Source organism: Trachymyrmex septentrionalis, unplaced genomic scaffold (assembly GCF_001594115.1).
Source record: "Trachymyrmex septentrionalis isolate Tsep2-gDNA-1 unplaced genomic scaffold, Tsep1.0 scaffold31, whole genome shotgun sequence".
In the NCBI taxonomy this organism is placed as follows: Eukaryota; Metazoa; Arthropoda; class Insecta; order Hymenoptera; family Formicidae; genus Trachymyrmex; species Trachymyrmex septentrionalis.
This window is the reverse complement of record NW_017305474.1, coordinates 543,241-567,414: the sequence shown is the minus strand read 5'-3', so window position 1 is coordinate 567,414 and position 24,174 is coordinate 543,241. Positions and strand designations below refer to the sequence as shown.

General features: G+C 36.0%; 1 protein-coding gene across 7 annotated transcripts in view; it reads right to left on the bottom strand.

Moving 5' to 3' along the window:
* The window catches only part of LOC108749678 (MAP7 domain-containing protein 1-like), a 178,610-nt gene that overhangs the window by 50,938 nt on the left and 103,498 nt on the right, over window positions 1–24,174 (bottom strand). Inside the window, exons 1-2 of one of the 7 annotated variants that reach the window (XM_018488533.1) lie at window positions 19,288–19,427; window positions 17,127–17,388 (exon numbers count right to left, since the gene is read on the bottom strand). The exons of 5 other annotated variants lie outside the window; for them this stretch is intronic. In XM_018488533.1, the coding sequence (XP_018344035.1) occupies window positions 17,127–17,388; window positions 19,288–19,314 (289 nt within the window). In that variant the 5' untranslated portion in view covers window positions 19,315–19,427. Of the gene's footprint in view, window positions 1–17,126; window positions 17,389–19,287; window positions 19,428–24,174 lie in introns of those variants that run through there. One more of the 7 variants, XM_018488541.1, reaches the window with a different exon arrangement.

Sequence of the window (24,174 nt, the reverse complement as noted above, 5' to 3'; positions counted from 1 at the left end):
TAAATATACTAAATTTGATAGATTCAAAACTCTGATTGAAAAAAAAATTTTTAACTTGAATATAAATAGCATCCTAAATTTTTTATAATATTTTAAACAAGAACTATGTATAGATGACATTTGCTTCATGGAAAGAACGGTTTGCTAAAGTATCTAAAAGATTAACTATTATAGATACAAATCTGAAAATTATTTTGTTAGACCATCAAAATAATTATGTAGAATGTTTAAGCTAGTTGCTAAAATAACAAAACTTTTTGCTGCATTGTTTATTATACTTGAGCGTCCTATGTAATAATTTTAATAGTCGAATAAAATTATTTTCAGATCTAGTTAAATTATCAGATATAAATTTCAGCAAAATCGTTTTTCTTATGAACTACTCAATATTAATAATTAATATTTAATATAATTAATAATTAATATAATATAAATATTTAAAAAATGTTTTAATATTATATATTTTTAAAAAATATATTTTTTTCTTAATAAAAAGATTATATCTTTAAATTTACAGAAAATCGCGCTTCAATGAAAGAAAAAAATATTCTGATATTAATCTGATAAAATTTTTATGATTAAAATTAGTGACACTAATTAATTTCTCATCGAATTATTCTGCAAGAAGTTTCAACATAGAAGTCATTTCCTCGCTTTACAATCAATAATATGACATCCCGATTTCTTAAATTTCATTTTAAATAAGTTTTCTCGGATAAATTGACGTGTATCGTCGTAGAAGTCGGTAAAACTTGATTTTAATGGCTTAACTCGAACTTTGATTGCGAATTCAATTTGGGGCACTCCAAATTGAGTGGTCGTTTTCTAGAAAATCGAGCCTGCCAAGACGTTGGATCGCCAGTTACATAGACTGCGAGGGTGGAAAACAAAAAGTTTCCTCAAAACAACGCCACGATGCCGGTGGAGATATAATTCTGTTACCATTTCTATGCCGTTTTACAGTAGATTGCTGGCCATCAGACCAACAGTTTTAAAATATGTAAAAATGAAAAAAGTCATTTGATGGATAAAATTAGTAGTATTAATTCAATTGTGTGTATCCGATTTGAAATATCTTAAACAAATAAAACGTGACAAGATATCGATATGTCAATCGTATGATGAAGATAAGGTCAAAGTTCAATTGGGGATTAATTTCGAAATTAACCAATCAATCCTCGAGATTGTCAGTTTAATCTTTGATTAAAGCAAAGTCGATGTTGGTGTTCAAAATTGCATCAATACCAGGCGGTAATCTTTATGGAACCGTAGTGGCCACGTGATCGAGACGTTTGTGACATTCTATGTCCACGTGCAAAATTTCACGGAGTAGATCATCTCAGATATGTCAGTACAATAATTTAACAGTTTTTCCTGCACGTTCATTTGCTGAAAAGCCTTTTTTTTTTGGAAAATAGTAAAAGAATGCACAATTCATAAATGTGTCAATTAATCATCTTCAGTAAATTAAACAACTAAGAATACTATTAGAAACTGTATTTATTGCATTTATTACGAAATTATTTTAAAATTCTATGTAAAAATTCAATAAAGTAGAATTAAGATATGCATGATGCAATATGTGATCGCAATCTTTTAAATTGTCTATGAAGCTTTACATTTCTCAGCATTTATAGTTAATGAAATAGAATCTGTCAAGATAATACGACAAAATATCAAATATATAAACGAGTTGTACAATTGAAGTTTCAGAGAAGAGCATATAAATTAATTTAAAAATTAAAATTGCAGTCTCACACAAATAAAACAATCTACCGAATACTCAACTGCTAAACTATTATCGTCGAATACTCAATTGCCAAGCTATTATTTAAGAGTGGCTCACGCAACTATCTCTCCGAAATATTGAATCGTTTTTACCATCTCCTCTTAGCTTTGTCAAACTACCAGACTCGACCAATGGAAACTGTTAAACAGATAACAACGAAACTGTCGACACCAAGGAACGAACATGATTAATTCTTATCCGCATTAAAACGAGCCAACCGCAGCGGACCGCAGAGCAGGAACAGAACAGGATATAGTAGCAGAGGGAGATTTTACAGCACAAGAAAATACGATGAAAAAAAGCACTTCAGGACGCGCGAGTCTCGCGTTCATCTCGTGGCGAGCCGACATGTCATCGCAAACCCGTGTTCGAGATGGATGGTCCCGGATCACCTGCGTACCGGATGGTCTCCAGGCGAGAACTGAGCCTGCGAGATAGTCGAGAGGGAGAGAGAACAGCGCGAGGTGCTACGTCGAGGCGACCCCCGACCAGAGGGTGGCGCACGCGGAGAGGGTCGCACTGACTCCCACGAAGGTCCGACGTGCGCCGCTCGGTTAGTACGTGCGTAGTACATCGTTGCAAGGATCCTGGAGGGTTAGAAAGAGTCGGAGGGATACAGTGCGGAGGACAGGAGTGGAGGAAGGGTAGACGATAACGGAGGGATGGGACAAGAGGGGCGGTACTGTCAGTTAGTGCGTACTCGGTATATTGTACGCGAAAGAAAGATAAGATGAAAGAAGGAGGATGCTGAAAGAAAGACCATGAGATAAAGCGGGAAAGGAAAAATCACGAAATACAGATACAGGAGGAGAAGGCGAAGGAGAAGTGGAAATGCCGGCCGTCCTCCACCGCCTGCGATGCTGAACGACGCGGCTAGTGGCGCTGGTGTTGCATCGATCAGCCATCGCCGCCACCACCTGCAACCCTATCTCGAAATGGTCAACCCTCGATCTCGTAGAACGGCGCGCGTTCGGTTCAGCCCGCCTAATTCCATCGTGATTTTCAATCTTTTTCTCTTTCTCTTTCTCGGCTTCTCTCTGCCCATCATCCCTCGTTTCCTGATTATTATTCGCTATCAACCGTGGCTTGATTTATTATTTTACCGTTGAGTTTTCGCCTCGTCAGCGAGCGCTTTCGCGTGAAGCAGCGTTTTGCATCGCGTTGAATGATAGTCATCGCGATTCGCTGGAGAACCAGGTGACCTCGATCAGAAAATTTGATAGCTCTTAACACTTGGATGATCATGCAAGTAGAATCGTACACTGAAGTTGAGATCATCGTTAGATGTTCTTGGACAGGTTTGGATTCTTTTTAAATAAACTGAAAATAGCTTCGAGATGGGAAACTGACGTAAAATATCACAGAACATTGAACACCAAACGAACAGATTTTTGTCAAGGGCTGATTCTCAAGAGTCCCGCAAGTGAAGATTTAGGATAGAGAACGGCTGACAATTCCCATAGTCGATCTGCTCTTCTCTCGGTCCATGACGTCGTCCTCGAGGATCGATAACCTTGAAGACGCCAGCAACGTGCTCTTATAGGGATCCTCTACAAATCCCCTGACGGATTATAGCGATACGGAGTATCACGGTGCGGGTGCGGTGCGGTGCGAGAATACAGAAATGTCTTCTTTTTAGGGAATTGTCCGATGGTAAAATCACGTTATTTCTTCTTCAAACGTTCTTCTTTAAACTCACCGCGATAAAATTCGTTTCTGGATTGTCGTTCTTGATTTTATGATACGATAAATGAGTTGAGCGAATATAGCCTCGCAGAAATAGAGGATTATAAGTTACCTCCTATTTTATGACTTACTTAAACGTATACGAATTCAAACTGACACAAATTCAGCAAAGAAAATAGCTTGTGTACTAAAATTACACTGATCTAAATCGTTCCAAAACATTATATTCTAAAATATAGTATCTCAAAGACATTATTTTGACGTGTTTACAGTTTTTCGGAATATTTCTATGTATAGAAATTGTTGGAGAAGCAATACATTTGCAAGGTATTGCCCTACTTTTCAAATTTCCCGACTATTTTGTCAGATCTTTTCGTGTTGCTTGCTACTTTTTCAAATTTCGCGATTATGCCCTTTCGAAACTTTGTCATTTTCACCAAGCGATGTTTCCGAACGTCACACCCAAATTTACATTGCTGACGTGAACGACGTAACTCGGTTCTGCGTATGTGTCCAACCGAAATTCCGGGCGTGTCTGGCAAGATGGGAAGACGGCCAATTCGAGAAACCAGACTAATCGGAATCCCTCGCCGCGTGGAGCCGGTGTATCCATGTTTCCGCGCAAGAACCATTTTGACGGCATGGCGCGACGCGGCACGTCCACCATCGCCGCTGCTCTTTTTCACGTTTTGCTACTCATCTCGGAGAAGGAATCCCCAGGGTGATCCCAACTGTGTGATTTTGCCCTCGAACGTACTCTACCTCGATCTGGAAAATTACATCCCGACACGGAGATAATCCGGAGATGATGATCTCTATTCCGAGAGTGACTATACTTATTCCAAATGTTTGGGTAAACTGGATACATTATCAATATTAAATATTTCACAATTTTGAAACGAGAATATTGAAAATGCGAAATAATCTGCATTGTTATGGTGACGTGATTTATTAAGATATCGCTATAAGTTCTTTCTCTTTAAAGAAAGTTCTAACACACTCCAATATATATATATACACATAAAATGTAATTTCCTTCATCAAAAACATTGTGATACATTTAATGTCAAATCCTATTTTTTAATTCTCATAGAATAAAATATAATAAAATACAATGATTACTTTTAATAAAGAAATATAAAGATAAATGTGCTTTAACATTTTCATAAGTAATATTTTAATAACTCAAACAAGTTTCCGAAGTTTTCAAGGAAAATATAGAGATCAGTTGATGAAGGTAATCAATTCCAAAGTATCCCTGCATTTGCGGTTTGAGATATTTAATTGGTAAAGTTTTCCCGTATTCATGAAGAAAAGCTGTAGGAATTGTGCGAGTCCGCGCGATACGATCATCAATCGTTAATGAATTAGTCGTCGAGTCCTGAAGAAGTTTGCATCGAGCCTTATCGCTGTGATTATCAAGCCAGAGACGAGCGCTCGAGAGTGAAGTAAGTTATTTATCGGGGGATTAATTTCAACGGAGGAAATGTCCGTTGGCGGGGAATGCGATTTCTCTCGAATCTCTCGTTAACGCTATGAGAGAGCCCGGAATGGGAAAGCGGGAAAACAAGGAGCACTTTGCAGCACTTAAAGTGCTTTCGCATCTCTCGTCCCACTTTGCATTCGTAAATTTGCTTTATCGATGATTACGTTCATCCCGGTCAATAAGTTACAATAAAATGTTATATCTGAGAAATATCTGTTCTATCCGAATATTTGAGAAAATTATTAATAAGATTGCTTTACTTTCCATACGGTATATATTGTATTTACTTTGATCTTTGATATCATTTTCCACGAAAGTGCGTTTCGCGTAAACGTACCCTTCATCCTCTTGTCAATATTCTCATCGCGACTAAACGAATTAAAAATACGCATTTCCCTTTCTGTCAGTTTCACTAAGTTTCATTGGTCCATCCCGGTTAAAATCACATTCTTCCACTAAATGGAAATCAATCGAACGGCGCTGTGTCCACTCTGTACGTCTATATTGCTGTCCCATCGCATCACTTCGTTCGTTAATTTTCTGTCATACCGAACTTCCGCAGGAGCAAGTTCCCCCTATGTTCTGTTCGCCGTGCTCACATACGATTTTCCATACAACCAAAAGGCAACATGCACTGTTGCTTTTGTAAGTTGTGCGAATCGGTTAATGTATAATAGAATTCTCAACTGATAGCTATGCATGTATTCGCTCACGCTTCATTAAAATGAAGTTAAGATTTCATCGACTGATTCTTGGATATCGAAAACCGACGAGGGTGACAGATTGAAATAGAAATCTAGCTTTATTGTATCTTCACTTTCTTAACTAAAAAAATTAGGATTTTAACATGTCACATTTAATATTCTATTATTCATTTGATTCGTACCAGACTCTCTCTTTTTTTTCCAAATCACTTCCCCTTTCAAATCACTGTCATCACGTTCATTTGGACCTGTCGTCTTCGATACGATGACACTTTCAAAAAAGTTCAGAGATAAGTTTCCTTCAGTTTGAATTATACATAAGAGGCCGAGAATCTTTGTCGAAAAGATTTGATTCCTACGGGACACTAGGAGTTATATTACGAACATAGATCGGTATATCAAGTTGTGAGCACAACGAAGTTGATTCTTAAAATCGAGAAAATTTTATTCTCATATATTTTTCAATTTCAAAAGTAGTACTTGCCACTGGAATGTCTAAGAATTGAACACGAGTGTCTCATATCTTCGATAGACAAAAGTCGATTATACATAGCAATCATGAAATCAATTGAATTTAAAAGTATATCACGTAATATCCTTCCAAGATTTAAACCAAAATACTAAAATAAACCGCACCGACATTTTTTCGCCATCGTTCCCTGTTTCACCGGGTAATTGACATCTCCCATGACGCGAGCGAAGGGAAAGAATGAAGAACGATGTGAGAGGAAATGGATTGGAGGGAAATGGCTAGATAGGAATTGCCTGGATGCTGCGCAGTAGCAGCTGCTGTCGCGCTGAAGTAGGACGAACGTTCTCCCCGACTGCGTAAATAATAAACGATTCCTCGCACTAGCTGTGGTAGCGCGATATACAAACTCACCCCCCGCGGAGAGAAGATTCTTTTTCGTAAGGTAATTTGGAAGACGGGTAGTGTACCCATCAGCTAAGTTATCGAAATTATGGCGTGCGTGCTTAGATCGACTGATTCGAGATTCGACGAGACTAACTCGTCGATGATTGATGATTGTATTGCGTGAAATAGCACAACTCTTTGTTCAGAGATAATTTCGCGAATGTGGAAAAAATAATCGAACGTCTATTTTTCAAATCTGGAGACGATTTTAATGCAAGAATCTGCGAAGCGCATAATCATGTTCGTGGAAAAAGGTCGTTAATCAAAACTGAAAGTCGCTTTTAACGGAAGTTTGAGTGAACTTTGCCATGGATATAGCCAACTCGACGATCATCTCTGCAAAGCAGATAGGCACACCACGTATTCGCCACACGAAGGAGGAATTATTCAAAAACTTGAGCTAGAACAAGCACATAATCGTGATATCGGTAATACTTTCTTGGTAACAACATGATATTATGTTTGCGAATTTTTCATATAAGATGTTTGAAAGGAATTTATGCACGATTTTGCTAAAATATCTGAGAATTTAATTAGATATGAAATAAAAATAATTTTGTTGAATTATTAATCCTTGGAAGGTCGCGATCCTTAATTTAACACCGGAGGTCGCGGTGTATCCGAAATATATAAATATCTTAAATCGGTATTGTGGGGTTATTTTTTACAAGAGAACAATATAAATGGAAAATTTGTTTTATTGAAATAACTACCAATTTATTAAAATTTATATTTTTTTGTATAACGTAATATAATCTCAACTGTCCGACATGCAACTTGCTGTTAGAATCTTATTGACTTATATAATATAATAGACTTATATGATATTGTTTATCAATGATGTCGCTGCTTAACGATATTTACAAACACATTTTGTGTATATCTCTCAAATATACCGCGACTTCTCGAGGGTTAATATAATTATGTTAATACTATGGCGTTGATTGCTACATTGAAAAATTATATTTTAACATTATTTAACATTATTTAACATTATTTTAATTGAAGATAATCTTGATAATTTAATAATAGTATGAATGAAACAAATAAAATGTTATTAAAACAAGAGCATGATGTATTTGTTTATTAATGATATTATTGAATTAACAAAATTATTTTCAATTAAAGTAATGTTGTTGATGTAATGAGTTTTAATGTAATGAGTTTTTTTATGGTTCCACAAAATTATTTTCAGATCTGTATATTTTAATAAACTTCTTTCGATGTTGATACATCGGATAAATTTAAAGTTTTAATCATTAGAAGTAGGATAAAAAAATCTTTCTCGCAAATCTCGGTTTGTGCGATTTGTGCGTGACATTAACGATTGGTCGTATCACTCGTTACTGTGTTCTTTTTATCGCACAAGATTTATGTCAAGTGCATTGAAAGCCTCGGGCATTTTTATTCGATCGAGATAAAGTCGATGCCGTGTAGTTTCCTTTGTTTCACCATTGTAGTCGGTTTCGGTGGACCACCTCGACAGAATTGTCGAGTGTTTTTAAGCCACAAAGGCATATTTCGATGTCAAAGAACAGACGGTGTCATTGTCCGATATGTAATTCTGCGAATTTTGAAACTGAAGATCAATTCTTTTGTTAAAATATTAATACGTACATATGTTGACAATATTAACAACGATGTTAATCTAAATAATAAAAATCTTTTATTTTATTCCTGCGTATTTCATAGTTGTTTTTTTCGTTGTCCATTTTTTACTTTGTTAAGATGTGATAACTTCTTCAATTGGATTTTCGTCTTGTTCTTATAATGAACGAGGCTGTAATGATGACCCACTGCCAACAGTGTAACGAACGTAGCAGAAAATAGAGCGAGAACTTGATCATAATAGTTATATGAATTATTGCGAGAAGACACTCGTTACTATATATCTAAAAATTAATTTTTATTATTAATTACGAGACATTTTCTCATGTTCGGAAAAAGTGAAATTATTATAGAATGTAATATTAAAAAGGAAAATATACATACATATCGATATTTTAATGAGATGCAGTTTTAATTTTCAATCACAACAGACTAGCGGAGAAAAAACGGAGGAATCTTGCATAGTAAATGGTGATTTCGTATAAAACGATTTTTTTTCGATACGCTCATGATTACAACCCTTACATTTGGAGCAACCCTTTTGTTCTCAAGAGAAAGAGTTGTTTTCAGAACGTATCGTTTCCTAGAAATGGAGTGCAGGAATATTTTCGCTTATTCAGATTCATCTTCTATAAAATCAGAATTTTCCCCTAGTAGCTTCTCGTTGAATAATGTAGAAAAATGTACAAAAATATATCTCGTGAAATAGCATTTTTAGGTAACAGACGCGCGTGAATTGAATTTAGATTTCTCGGACAAGAAGTTAACTGACATAAATTTCTAAATAAATATTTTCCCCTTTATATTCTATTCTAGATAATCTAGTTCGAAACAACATTAGCAAATGCCTATAAATATTATACCGTTGCTAGGAACAACTAAATCTCAAATGAGTTTGACAGAGTGAAACCTCATTAAGAACTTTCCTTTCTCGTCCGTTATACCTAACTTATCGATCTTTGGGTCCTAGAGTTTCAGAGTAAGCCATCTCTCATTAATACAATGACTCATGATATAAAAAACCACTCTCTGATATATTGAATACGTTATCCCGATCATCATTCCAGCCACGTGGCAAAGCGGATATTCGTGGAGTGCGAAGCGGACGTAAAGTCCGCGCGTTCATAGAATCGAAACGGTTCGTTTGTGCATCTTAATCTCGCTATTGTCGGTTCTCATCCGTAAAATTTGTGAATCGATCAGGAGAACATAATATTGCTCTGCTCTGTCAGCGTCAGATCGAAAACCATTTATAAACGGATAAGTATATTATTCCAGATCACTGATCGCAGATACTTTTATTCGAACATTTATTCCCTTCGTATTCATTTTAATTTATTGCATTGCTCCTTTCAGAACAACATAGTTTTTAATACGCTAAAACGCATTATTATTCGATCGATCGTTTCTTATTATGAATAAGTGAACTTCTGGATTGCTAAAATGAAAGAATTTTAAAATGGTTCATTCAACAAATCCGGAAAAATAAATAAGCAGTAAACTTGAAATAAAAAAAAAAACATCAAAAAAATCATAACGTATTTTATCTAGAACATAAATATATTTAATCAGTAACTCTTAGCACTTAACTCTGTCATGTTCTGCTCCAGAAAAAGTACTAGAGGAATATACATATCTCTCTGTAATATACACTAGAAAAAGGATTACGTGCCTCTTTTCACGGGAATAGCTTTTAACGTTGGTTATATGTAGTTAATATCTCTGCATTTAAAAACTGCAGTTTTGCCAGTTATGCGCATGCATGAATCGCATGAGAATAAAAGTGTTCTGCCAAGAGTGGCATTGTGAACTTTCTCGACGAGTTTTATTAGACTTTTCGAAGCATATTAAGTCAAACACATTCTCGCGAACAATACACTAAACCGTTTCATTCAATGACTCATATGCTGCACATTCATTATCATGTGGTATTATTTCGTAAAGCCAGCAGCTAGATCCCTGACATTGTCTTATTCAAGATCTCCTCATCAGAATCGGAAGAGGAGATTCGCAATGGAAACAGATGGGATATCGTAGTCTTCTCCATCCGAATGTCGATACGTTCGTAGCTGAAGTGAAATTACGGGAGTCGATTTTCTGATAGATGCCAATCGGTTAACTAATCTACATCGAGCAGATCTATTAAACGAATTCAATATGTAAAATATCGAGTGACGAATCGTATATCGATTGTACACGGAAATTGCAATCTCCCAACGTTATGCAGATTTTACTTCATTTTATAAAATAAGGGATAGAATGTGGAAATAACAGAATGTTAAAACAAAATTATTTATCCATAAAATATTTCACATAATCTTATAATATTTAATTAAATTATTAATTATATTAATATAGATTATTAATTAAATTTTATAAATTAAGGCCAATTTTGAAGTAAATCAAAGCATTCTCGCGATATCACATTGGAAAAAACTTTTTTGATAAAAATTTACGCATGATCATATCGCTAAAGTCAAGGAAAATAATATTTATCACGATATATTACATGTTATTGTATATCGCGGCTTGTGTCAATGCGATAAGAGTATCTTATTCTCGCTATTTATACCATCGTGGGCATCATAAAGTTAAGCGCGTAAAATGCAGCTGATTCTTGCAATATAAAAAACGATAATTGATGCATCATCAAAAACTTTCTCGAAAACTGTATTATTATGTCGATTGTATCACTAGAAAATATATACTTGATGAACGAGTCTTATCTCGTTACGTAAACTACATCTATTTTAACAAATCCACAGTTACCAAAAAAGTAGAAGTACCGAACAATTTTGATAACCTGCGATAATTAATCGAATGTCTTAAATTAGAAACATCTATCGCAATTGATCTTTAATTGTGTACGACACGCGAGAATAAACTATCTGCTGTCGATTAAACCAGGATGTTTTGACATACACATCGTTATGACATATATAATATATCGTTCGCGTTTATATTTGTTCACTAGTGCAAATTGACAATGGTCAACGCCGCTCTTGATTTAAAATCAATATTTACTGACATGTTCGTCAACGACACCATTTCAAGCCTCGCTCCATTGATTCGCGTCAATAACAGACGTTTTTCAGAATTTACCTATTTGCTGTCTCGTTTCATAATTTTTTTCCCAGTGATTCTCTCTCTTTTCCTTACCCCTCTCTCTCTTCTTTCCCTCTTCCTCTCATTCATTAACAATATGTTAAGCATCAATAAAGATACTCACGTATTATATCTTCTTTTTGTCTTTTTGAGATTCGAGAGCTCATTAAGAAAGACCTGGAACTATCGACGACTTGATACACACTGCCAACTTTCTCGCAAACTCTGAAGATTCGAAAAGGTCTGAAATTAATTGCTCATCACGCTCGACACCCTTTCGACGTAGGATATTGCTTTTGCAAAAATGTTTGGAAAAGGACCTTTTCAATGATTCACACTACTTTAGTGCTGTTCAACATATTGCACAAGAGAAAGAGAAAGAGAGATAAGAGCAACGAACGCAATAACACGCGATGCACCGAAGTTTCGTCCGGATAATTTACTGCGATGCGCCCTTTGGGCACGGATTAAGCTCTTTGAGCACGTACGCACTCTCGGCGAGTTTCTTTCTCCCTTTCTAGGTTCGAACGATAACGACGTAAAAGGCGACTTTGCCGATAAAGTGACTCTAAAATACAGCACACTGATCATTTTCGCTTTATTCCACCCTCGAGCGCCGAGATCTCGCGGAATGCAAGCGCGTTAAAGTGCAATATCGCGTGACCGCCGCGGACTTCCCACAAAGGCTCCGATATGTAAATTCTCCCCCCTAATCTTGGGAATTAATCCGACTGTTATTTATTTCATCCTGTCTTAAAAGGCCGTTCGGTCATTCCCGTGTCGTCGCGCCGATAGCTCGGTGCGGGTCAGTAATGTGAATATATATTTATACCAACCATAACATATAAAATTCATCAAAGTAATATCATGATTTCAGATATTATACAAATATGCGAAAATATTGTTATTTTATGCCAGACGGTGAAAACATTTGAAATTATATTTTTGAAATTTCATATTCGATTTCAATCCGATATATCGCGCTAAATTATTAAACTCATCGAAATTCTACTAGCGTCGATCTCTCTCGGCTGGAAAAGATATCGGTTCACGTTTGTATCGGCTTACTGTTGGATTGGAAGCATTGGATAAGATGAAATATCGGGTTCGAGAGGATGACTGAACTCGTTTGTGTTCCGTAATTGCATTCGCATAAGTCTACATACCGCGATTATCCGAATGACTTGAATAGCAGCATTTTGTGACAGGATACTCACCTAAAACAGAGAAAAAGAGAAAATATTAGGCCTATGTCAATTACAACAATTACAAAATGACGAGACTTTATATAATGTTGCGCGGTAAGTGAACGCTCTGTTTTGACGCAATGCGGATAAAAATATTCGTGAATAGTTACAGTAGTCTCCGAATGAGATATTATATTTCTCAATAAAGAGAAATGTCTTTCCGTGAAAAGAAGCAAAAAAGAAATGTATATTTAAAAAATGTAACAATAGACATTTTCTCATTATAAGATATAATAAGATAAATATTAGAATCTGAACAATTCTTTTTTTAGCTAAAAAGTACAATAATAAACATTTTGTAATGGATATAATAAGTGTATTACAAATATTATATCTGCTTCTGCCTTCAAGAGATGATATTGATTGTTCTAGTTTCAAGATATCGATATATTGATATATAATCTATGAGTGTTGACAATAAGCGATCCTTGCTAGAAGCTATTGATCCTCAGCTGATGTAAACAGGTACTACAAGAGCATACATTGGCGTGTATAATCTCCAACCAAATTTTGTTACCATCCGTTAAATATTGATTCGAGCGAAATGTCACGCGTCAATATTTTCCGATCCTTATTCCTTTGTTAACCAATAATTTAATATTATCGAATAATACTTGCAATCGGTGTAGTAAGAATGTTGCATATTAAAAAAAGAAAACTTCTCTCGCACTGTGTAATATCTTTGAAAGAACAATTTTGCTGAAGTATTTAAAAGTCTAGCTAGATATTTTGTTAGACCATCAAAATAATTAAACAGGATACTGAAACTGATTGTCAGAATGTCGAAACTTTTTTGCAGTGTTGTCATCATGCGTGAACGTTCTACATAATTATTTTGATCCAACTAAGTTTTTTAATGTTTCAGCAAATTCGTTTTTCCTGCGAATAACATTTTTTTAATAAAAATTAGTAAATAGAAAAGTCAAAAAACATGAGCACATTTATTGGATCTTTAATGTTAAACTAATTTATTAAAAGATACATTAAGAATTAAACTAATATTTCATCAATAAAATCATAAAAAACGTTTCGACTGTACTAAGTCTTCGTCAGTTCAAATACAAATAATATGAAAGCGAAATCATAATAAAATGCTTAATAATTAACCATTGGAAAAAAGATACAATATATCAAAAAACATAAAATCATATCACAGATTGAACAGATTGAACACAATAAAAATTAAACATTACAAATAAAAGTATATAAAATTGATACATCCTTAACGTCAACGATGAAATAGTTAAAACTCTTGACATTAATATGACGAAAAAGATGTATCAACTTTATGTGTATTTTTGTTTGTAATGTTTAATTATTTTTATTCAACCTGTGATATGATTTCATGTTTTTTGATATATCTATTGTACTTTTTTTCCAATGGTTAATTATTAACTATTTCATTATGATTTCTCTTTCTTATCGTATTTGGACTGACGAAGATTTAGTACAGTCGAAACATTTCCTATGATTTTATCGATGAAAAATTAATTTAATTCTTAATGTAAATTTAGTACTATTATTTAATACTAACTATAATAATACTAACTATAATAGGTTAAAATTAAAAATTCAATAAACGCGCTCGTGCTTTCTATTTATTAATTTTTGCAATCTCGAGCTAAAAAATGTTACATATTTTAATTTATTTCTTTATAATTTATAATATATCTGTAACTTGCCTTTAGCTTTTCATTAATAACAATTACAATAATAAGTTTTACTAATATTTAATTAATGTTACTATCCATAATAACGGTAACTAAAAATAAACTCTAGTCATTCGAGGGAAAATAGAAGACAAAAGTGAAGTCTCTACCCTCTAATTAAAGAATTAGGATTATCGTTGAAAGGGGGATTTTCGCTGTATTTGTATCGTATACGAATTAACAAAAATAACACAGACGGAAGACGGACCCGCGTAAACGCAAACGTCGAGCCAATTAATTGGGGCGTGGATTGATCTATCCTGTAATTAACAGTCAGGGAACCCCGCCCGAACCGTTTCCCACCCTTGCGGCGCTTCCTGCTCATATAGACTGGTTAATGGAGTCGCGAATGATGATGCACACCTTTCACGAGAATCGCAATTATCGTCGCAATTCCTTTCGTCGAATCGATGACAGGAAAAATGAAGAATCCCAAAGAAGCAATTTTCTCTTATCTCCGAGTTATCTATCTTATCGACGCGTGCCGTCACGCATCTCCAAAGATGTGTCACGTTTCTTCATTGAACGCGTTTTACGTGCGAGTCGTTCTAAACGCGTGACGACACTCCAATTGCGTTGCATCTCGGGTTTTTGATCAGACAACAATCGGCACTCGAGCCGGAACTTCGCAGACATCGTCGCACGTTTTGTGCGATGCCTATTTGAGAATGGCGTACTTTTCAGCGCGTGACATCAACGGATTCTATTAGTCACGGAGGAGGCGTGCGCGGTAATTGTCTGGGAGATCCGCTGTCAAGGAAACGATCGTTCCCAGAACGGCTATGAAGTGGCGGTTGCCCGACGTTGCTTCCTAAGCAGCGCCGGCATTTAATGTGCTTAACGAGAAACGCGTCGCGAGATTTTTATCAGGACATCGCCGCCTGCGCGGCATAGACCATACAAGTTTCTCTTTACTCCTCGTAAGGTAGTTGCATTATTTTATGCATCCCCGTCGCGTGTTTCCGTCGATGAGAAAATTCGCTCGCGTATGCACTACGCATATGCTGACCGAATCTCTCTACGATCTCTGGAATTTTCAGCAAAGTCAGGAATTTCGAATGGCTCATTGAAATAATAGATCATCGGAAAACATAATATAATATTAATATCTTCGCGTTATAAATAATTTTGAATTAATATTCACACGCACTCACACATGACATAAATATCCAATATAACGTACACAGGAAAGAACGATTTTGCTAAAGTATCTAAAAATTTAGACAGATCTAAAAATATTTATTGGACTATCAAAATAATTACGCAGAACGTTCATGCGTAGCGAGCAATGTTGCAAAATATTTCAACAATCAGCTTGAGGCGCTCTACATAATTATTTTAAATGCTTTTAAATGCTTTTCGTGATATACTCGTACCTGACAATGCTTTTTCCATTGCTTATAACTTCTTTAATTATTAATAAATAATAATTATATATTATTGTAATAAAAATACATATACTTCAGATCGATCTTTCCGTGTACGTTATATTGGACATTTGTTATTCGCGGATATCAATTTAAAATTATTTTTAACACGAAAACATTACATATATAATTTACATGTGCGTTTATATTATTTTTATAAGCCATAGAGAGCCATTCAAAATTTCTTTCGCTAAATTTTTAGACTTCAGCAAAATCGTTCTCTTTCCATACTGTATCATCATTTAAACTACAAGGTAAATATTAAAACTCTCGGTTAACATAAGTTCGGCGTAATGAAGTCTCAATCGCCATGATATCCTCGCATGAGAAAGTTCTGATCACCGTCATCAATTCTAGATATTTCAGTGTAATTAATGAGCCCACCCATATATCAAATAAAATTTCCGCCGCGAAACGTTCTCGGGAGTTCATTATGACTGTTCATTAGGGCGGGTCAATTACGTTTGAGAAAATCACCGTGTCGTTGTTTTATCGGTTGCCGGTTGAGTAAGTTACGCGCGCAATGTCGTAAGTGAAACGTGCAAACCGGAGGCTATCCTTGAAGCACACGTCGAAGGCGAACCACCACTTAACGCTTGATGCATAGTCAATTTAAAGTTTTTAACATTAATTTGAAACATAGTCAGAAACTATACGCTATACGTGAACGAGGAAGAAAATTAGACTCCGATTCTCTGCAAGAAGCTCTTCGATGATAATTTTATATTCAATTTAGATCAGACCGTTAAAAATTCAAGAGTTTCAAATGAAATATTGTTTATTAACAGAGTAAATAAATCGGTATCTTTCATCGATTGCGCGATTCGAGCTGGCTGAATTACTGCCCTGCAATTATTTTAATTCTACGCAAATCTACACCGTGGGAGACGGCTAAGAATCTTCTCGTTATATCCGTCTTTTAAATGATTACGGTGTATGTAAACGATTATGGTGGTACATAAATGTGGGGATCAACATAATCGATCAACAATGTCATCGATCGATGGGCGTGCCGCTTCCTCCGTTTATATTTAAATTATCGCACAATCACGATGGGGGAATACACAACCTGTAGATGCACTCAATGTTGGGAACTTGATGCGCTCCCGTGTAATCAAGCTCTCCCTTACAACTTCGAATCGCCTCGTATGTAAATCGGATTTAGACGCTACTTCGGTCTTAATTCGATCAAAAACTTTTACGTGCCATTTCGGGTAATATCGTTTACTCTTGGAATTTCTTCGAGTGAAATCTCACTCCAAGATAGTGAAAATACAGGCATTTTTAGAGAAAAGTCATCAGTTGTAGAGAGTACGTTAAAGACCTGTGTTTTCGTTTGCTGAAATCCACAGATGAAATATGAAGAACGGCGAAGCAATTACGCCGAAATAGATAACACCCGTTTCATTTACGCCAGTTATCTCAAAATGCTTTCTACTTTCGGTTTACCTTCGTGAAAATGCACTTTTCTGGCCGATCGATGCCTCGTGTGCTCGTGAACGGGAAGATCGTGTGGGCCGAGATTCTCCCTCGACAACGAGCTCACCAGAATCCCTCTCAAGGTCGCAAGGGTGCTGCTGGGAATCTCTCTATTCATTTTGCCGGCTCCCATACCATCCGGGTCTTCGCCATCAGTGTCGACACACGTGCTTACGGTCGGTGCAATGTCCCGGGTGGAAACGCGAGCGATCCTCGTCCGGCATGACGGTTTCTATGGCGTTACATCGTAATGACGTTATTCATATTCCCGGAACGTATAATAAAACTCGACTACGACAATCTCTGAGGAGATGCGAGGGGGTGCTTCGACGCAGAAGGCCGGATTCCACTTGGCTGCCTACACCGACTCCCAATTGCAGCAAGTTATTCGCCTTGCTTCTCGTTTACGGCCGATAAACGTCCGAGCTAACGAAGTAATCCCTGCGAAAGGCCGATTAAACGTTCGTGTGTTGCGAATGAATCGCTGTCGAAAGCGAAAGGTATCGTCTGAGCGAAGCAAGAGGATTCGATCGATGCTCGCGTAATCACCTGCTGCTGAAGCTCTTGTGTAATTATTTAATTTATCATCCGTTGTAAAATTCCGTTTGATACAAACGGAATTTTAATTAGGATCGTTAATTTTCAGGTCGACAGATTTTAGTATGCTTTTACTAATGCAGATCAGCTACGGTGGTAGTAGTCACACGTTTCCATGACACGATATTTTAATCGATCCGCGGAAAAAAAAAATAACACGACACGTTTCAAGATCGTGACTACTTTTTTTTTTTGCAAAGAGACTGCTTGCGATCAAACTCGATCGCGCATTACGTCAGCGTATAAATTTAATCTAGCGTTCGGCGAAAGATAATTTGTTCTGCGTTTAGATTGAAGATTGTGCGCTGAAGAATTGACATTCAACATCGAATTCTGTTTACGTGGCGATCAGAATTGATAAATTGGATAAATAATTATAAGTATAAATTTCACGATAATGAATATATTCCTTTAATTATGCGTAGCTATTAACCGATACGACAGATTTTCAGCTGATTGACGGATAAATCATGTTTGGTAAAAAGCAGGTGATGACAGATTAAGCGATCCCTTAAGTATCCTCTCGAGGTAAGAATTCAACGGTAAAGATAAATTTATCTAATTACACATCAAATATGAATTGTGATTTCAAGATACGAAATTCCTGAATGTGAAATATCGATTCCACTCATCTCATTGATATTCGAATCCAAATGTTAGCAAGCCAAACAAGACTTGGCATACTACATATACTATAATTTCTATTCCATTTGAAAATATCCCGAAGTTTTAAAAGTACATTGTCGATCGAATCCTTTTTTTTTCGATTTACACACAGATTAAATGTCACTGTGCAAAGATAAACTTGTTGGGATATTTGTCGAGACTGGGATTCTGTATTCCGGTCCCCGATCTCTCTGTCAATCGGATCTCCATTCGATTTGCATACAGATTAAAAATTGCGGTGGAAAAGTTAACTTTTTCTTTAAAGAGCCTCTCGCGCGCGTACAAGCCGAATTCCAACTTGGAATAATATAATTTCTCCGCGTAACACTTTTTACGTAATTAACCGAGCCCTCAATCACGCAATCAGTGATTGCGTTCGATCGATCCGAACCTATTCGGACTAAGACCGGTTAGAAAAATTTAATTTAGCACCCTTGCTAATTGCGAGTGTAACGTAAGAGTATATACCATGAAGCAGCCCCGCGCGATTTTTAAAAATCTCTAGCACCCGGATTCGCCGTAGCACCCGCTCGTCGCGGCACGACCTCGCACATTTAGATATCCCTGTGTACTACAACTTTTCCTTTTCTGCCGGCAAATCGCGCACTCCGGGGCCGCGGTGGCACGCAACGCACCGTGGCGAGCAACCCACGTTGCATTCCGCACGGTGCACACAATAATGCACTCGATACAACAAAGCACTCAGCCGGCGCGCACTATACTCTCACTTGGTGCTCCCGATTTACCGGCGATTTCACTAAGAGAGAGACGCACGTCACCACGAGGAAGTTCGGTAATTCTGCAGCTTCCCAGCGGGATCCTAAATTAATCTCTAGCCTCCCAGCTGTCCCAGAGAGACAACTCGTACCTTTCGTTCAAGGACATATCGTATCATTCCACGAGTATACGTATCCTGCGGATGTGTCGAAACGTCACCGTATATCGTTGCGATGATATATCGTTCAACGTGCGCGAACGTCCCCGTCGAACATGCCCGAGTGTGTGACTGACTTGCTGGAGGTACAGGTCCCTCCTTAGCGCGAATGCCTCTTGCTCTCTCTCTCTCTCTCTCTCTTTCTCTTTCCGCACTCTCGCACTCCTCTCCCACTCGCGGAGCGTCTCGCTTCGCAGGTATCACGCGGATAGGTATATTACCGTCTGTAAGGTGCCTCGCATTGCCGTTTGTCGCTGGACAGAGTGGGGATGGAGAACACCTGTATTATACCTATCGATGAATGTCTTGCAAAACGAGCGCCGTGCAACGTGAGACAGTCGCGAGGCGGATCGCATAACAACTGAGAAATTGGAGTATATCTCAGATACGTATGCTTGAACTTTCTTGTGACTTTGAATAAAAGGGCGCGTGGGAGAAACAGTTTTGCTGAAGAGGTATCTAGAAAGTTATTCAGATACATATCTAAAACAAATTTTATTGGCCTATTAAATTAATTATATAGGACGTTCAAGCTGGTTGCTAGAATGCCAAAACTTTTTGCAGTATTATTCACCATGCTTGAGTTTCCTACATAATTATTTGGATGGTCCGATAAAATTATTTGCAGATCTGTATCTACCTAAATTTTTTAGATATTTCAGTAAGATCTTCAGTAAATTCTTTCCGTGTAGTCAGATTATTCATGACTTTGGGGGACTTCTGAAACGAAACGGTACATTGTTAACTACTTTTTGTCAATGATAATAATGAAACTAAATGCTGGGAAGGCAAATAGTAAGAAGACTTTCACGCCTAATTTGGATCTGCCGCCGAAGAATGTAACGCTTAGAATCCAAGTAAATACCCTTCTACTTTCACCGCGCTCTATTAAGAAGAAAACCAGCAACATTCTCAAAGACATCCACCAATGTTTATTATTATTGAATTAAAATAAAGAATTCCGCATTTAAGATGAAGCAACAAAAACTGATCAAAAGTCAGCTGACGGTTCGTTGACTTTCCGTTTATGGTTATGCCGGAGTTTCACTCTGCAAGCACAACGGAGCATATAAACGGCAATGACGAAAACGGCCTTAAAAGGCGACGCTAACAGACGTTCTCTTGATTATAAGTATGATATAAAAATCTTGTTTACTCATTTAATTATTTAATTAATTCCAATTAATTTTTGTTCTTTTACAAAAATCATCGTCTTTTATTATTCGTCTGACATTGTTGTGTTACAAGTAAATTCTTGCACAAGCAAGAATTCGTTAAATTTTTAAGTGCAGAAAAATTTTGGATATTCTAAGAATATATCATACACCATTTTTTACGAAGAATTTAATCTCAAGAGTGTATTTTTTTTACGAGAAAGTTTAGTTACTATAATTTCGATACGAGACCATCTTCTTCAAGGTTATGAAATGTCGGCAGCATAATCTGCTCACGCTTCGATGATACTCATTTTGGCGCAGCGTCGATATATCGCCGATATCTTTATAATCGTGAACGAAGGGCGGTCGTCCGTAAACTCCATAAATCATCTATAAAGTAACAACTTACAAGGATCAATTTAACGAAGATCTACGCTGACCTTACAAATAAATCATGACAAATCTTTCGTTGTCGACGTCCACAAACTCTTAAGGCGAAAAAACAAATATTATACCAATTTATTTCTATCGATAAAACATTGGATTAAATTTCTATTTTGTAAAACTTCTATTGCTTCAAAAAATAAATGCTTTATGTTGCACTAAATTCATCCCCCTCCATTTTACGCGTCACAATGTGGATATAACGCTACATACTGTATAAATATTGTCTGCGAAATTGATCAGAGGAAAAATAAATATAGTTACGTTTGCCACATGAACCGGAAGGGAAAGAATAAAATTCGGTCGAAAGACCGATGTAGTGTATGTGAGCAGTATTTGTTTGACATCGATTTTGAAAATCAATACACTGTTAAATCCATAGTGTCAAATTTAATCTAATTTAAATTGCCACTGTCTCTACTCAATCGTTCTTTTATACTAAAACAATAGTTAAATTTGACACTATAAAGGAAAGTCACCGATACCGAAATACCACTTTGTTTTTAGATAATATTTCTTAAACAAAAGGTAAAAATAAAACTTTAAAAACGAATTAAAAAGTGTCTTTTATCAAATAGTATAAGTAATTTTTATAATACCGTTTGCAATTTTGCAATAATTAATTTTTTCTCAAAACAAACAAAAATAAGCGTTTGACAAAACTGACACAGTAGGCAGTAATGCTACGTATGCCTTTTTTTTTTCTTTTACAGGAATTATCTGTATAAAGTACCTACAAGTGAATGTACAAGTGAATAAGATTTTCCAGAATCTTTTCACTTCGTTATAAAACATTTTCATTGAATTAGATGCATATTTACTTTAAGCTGTTCTGTGCAAAATGCAAATATGTAACGCGATGTAGTTTTTCAAGAATTTTTCCATATATGCCTTCAGCTCTAATAGAACTCTGACACTATAAAGCCCATATTCAGAACGCGGTTTTATCGATAAAAACGTACTTTTATCTCTGAAATTCTATAATATGCATAACGTAAAGTATAGTATGTTAGCGCGCTCTGAATAGGGGTCTAAGCATAAAACAACATTATAAAGATTAAGTAATTTATAGCTTATGGTCTGTTTTACAGATAGGTTTGGCGATTTACGCTGCACCCCCATTTTTAATTTAAAATCGTTGTTGAAAAAGCTATGAAAAAAAAATAATATTAATAAAACTAATTTAAGAAACTACAAGCATTTGAAATAACGTAATATTATCAATAATATAATCACTATTATTTAGAAATTTGCTAAAGAAAATCGTAAGAATTTTATTTTCGCATTCGTAGAATTCGTTTTTAGTTGATTTGGTATAGAAACAAATCACAAATATATACGAATTATGAGTTTGTACTTCTTTAATTAGCTAAAGAGATCATGATTTTATCAATAGTATTAATAAAGTGCGATAGTTAGTTTATAAGAAATAAGGTGTCGCTTTAGAAAACCTGTGTCAGTATCAGCGACTTTCCTCTATAGTGTCGAATTGGAATTTAAAACTATATGATATCAAATTGACACTACTTAAACTTAACCATTGTTTTAGTTAGTATAAAATAACGATATATTGAATAGAAGCAGGCGACTTAAGTTAAATTTGATACTACATATTTAACAGTGTACACACGCTATGTATATAATTCGGTAATTTGTCAGCAGGTCGGAGGAGCATTTTTATCGGACCAACTGTATACGTTTTATGGCGCGGGAAAGTATAGCAACAGTATTTCTTTTTTCGCAGTAGCCCTTCTTAGGAGAGGCGTTAGAGCGTGGTAGTCGTAAATCATCCGTAAAGTCGAATCGACTGTAAGTAACGACTCCGATCGCGGACACCAGCTTCGTCATGCTCGCAAAATACAATGGAGAACCATCTTCGTTGGGTGTCTCTCAAATCCTGTGTAGCTAACAAATACGGAAAATAACGCACTTGGTTATCTAGTCTCTCTACAAATTGCTTTTAAATGTTAAAATATTTCACTGCGTGAGAACAACAAATTTTTATACCTATATGCATGATACTTTCGAGATTATATCCGAAGGGAAAATGCATTCTTCGAGTCTTGATTGGGTTTTAAGAAAACATACGATGAGCATCGTGCTTACATTACTTGCGACGCGTGCATCCAATTTGCACTCGGTGAGCAAATCTACATTGATAATGCAACACTTGCATGCTGCGACGGTAATGACCGTGAACGGAGAAAGCGAGGAAGTGTTCCCTGGACTTTAGAAAAGTTTCGGAAGAAACGAGCTACCTAAAATAGCTCGCGATTTCTTCTTTGGTGTCGATCTCGCGGATACGACTTCCTCCTTTCGTGTTCGCTATTCCGCGAACTGTTCGCAGAACAGTGGCATAATCGCGGGGCTAGAAAACCGCAAGACGGTGACTCAGTAAGTTCCAATCGCGAAAAGAATAAGAGTATTGTGCGAGACGAAGAAGTTGTTAAGTGTCCGCGTGAATGGCTGTTCAATGAATGGAAAATTTTACGGGCACTCTTTCTTTCGTGCGTCTTCGGAAACCCGGTTTGTAAACCAAATCCGGCACGCCGTTCTAAATTCGACATGACACGTGGCGTGTGTACGAAGACGAGAAATGTGTGAGTACTTCATTTAAATTCGAAACATAATGCACGAAACAGGAAGAATAAATGTGCTAGATAAACGTCAATTCCTCCTTCCTTCTTTTTTATCACGTGTTCCTTCTAATATCAGCCCTTAATCCAATAATAATATTTTACTTCATAACTGGAATATATGAGTTCTAATGATTCTAGGACTTTTCCTAATTTTTAAATATAGTACACGAAAATACAGGTTTTGCTGAAGTTTATAAAAATTTGACTATATAAATACAGATCTGAAAAATAATTCTTTTAGTCCATAAAAATAATAATGAAGGATATTTAAACTAATTGCTAGAATATATTAAAACTTTTGGCTGCACTGCTCATCATGCTTGAGTTTGCTACGCAATTATTTCGATGGTCCAACAAAATTACTTTCAGATCTGTATCTAGCTAAATTTTTAGACTTTTCAGCAAAGTCGTTCTTTCCATGTGATAATTTAGAATAATTTCATGTCTCATTCAATCTTAATTTTCGCAGTTTTTAATTTGAAAAATTTTTTTGTAATAAAATTGATAATAAAAATTTAAATGGATCCAAAAACATATATTCTTTTAGCGTCAAACAAATATGTGTTACGATCATTAAGATC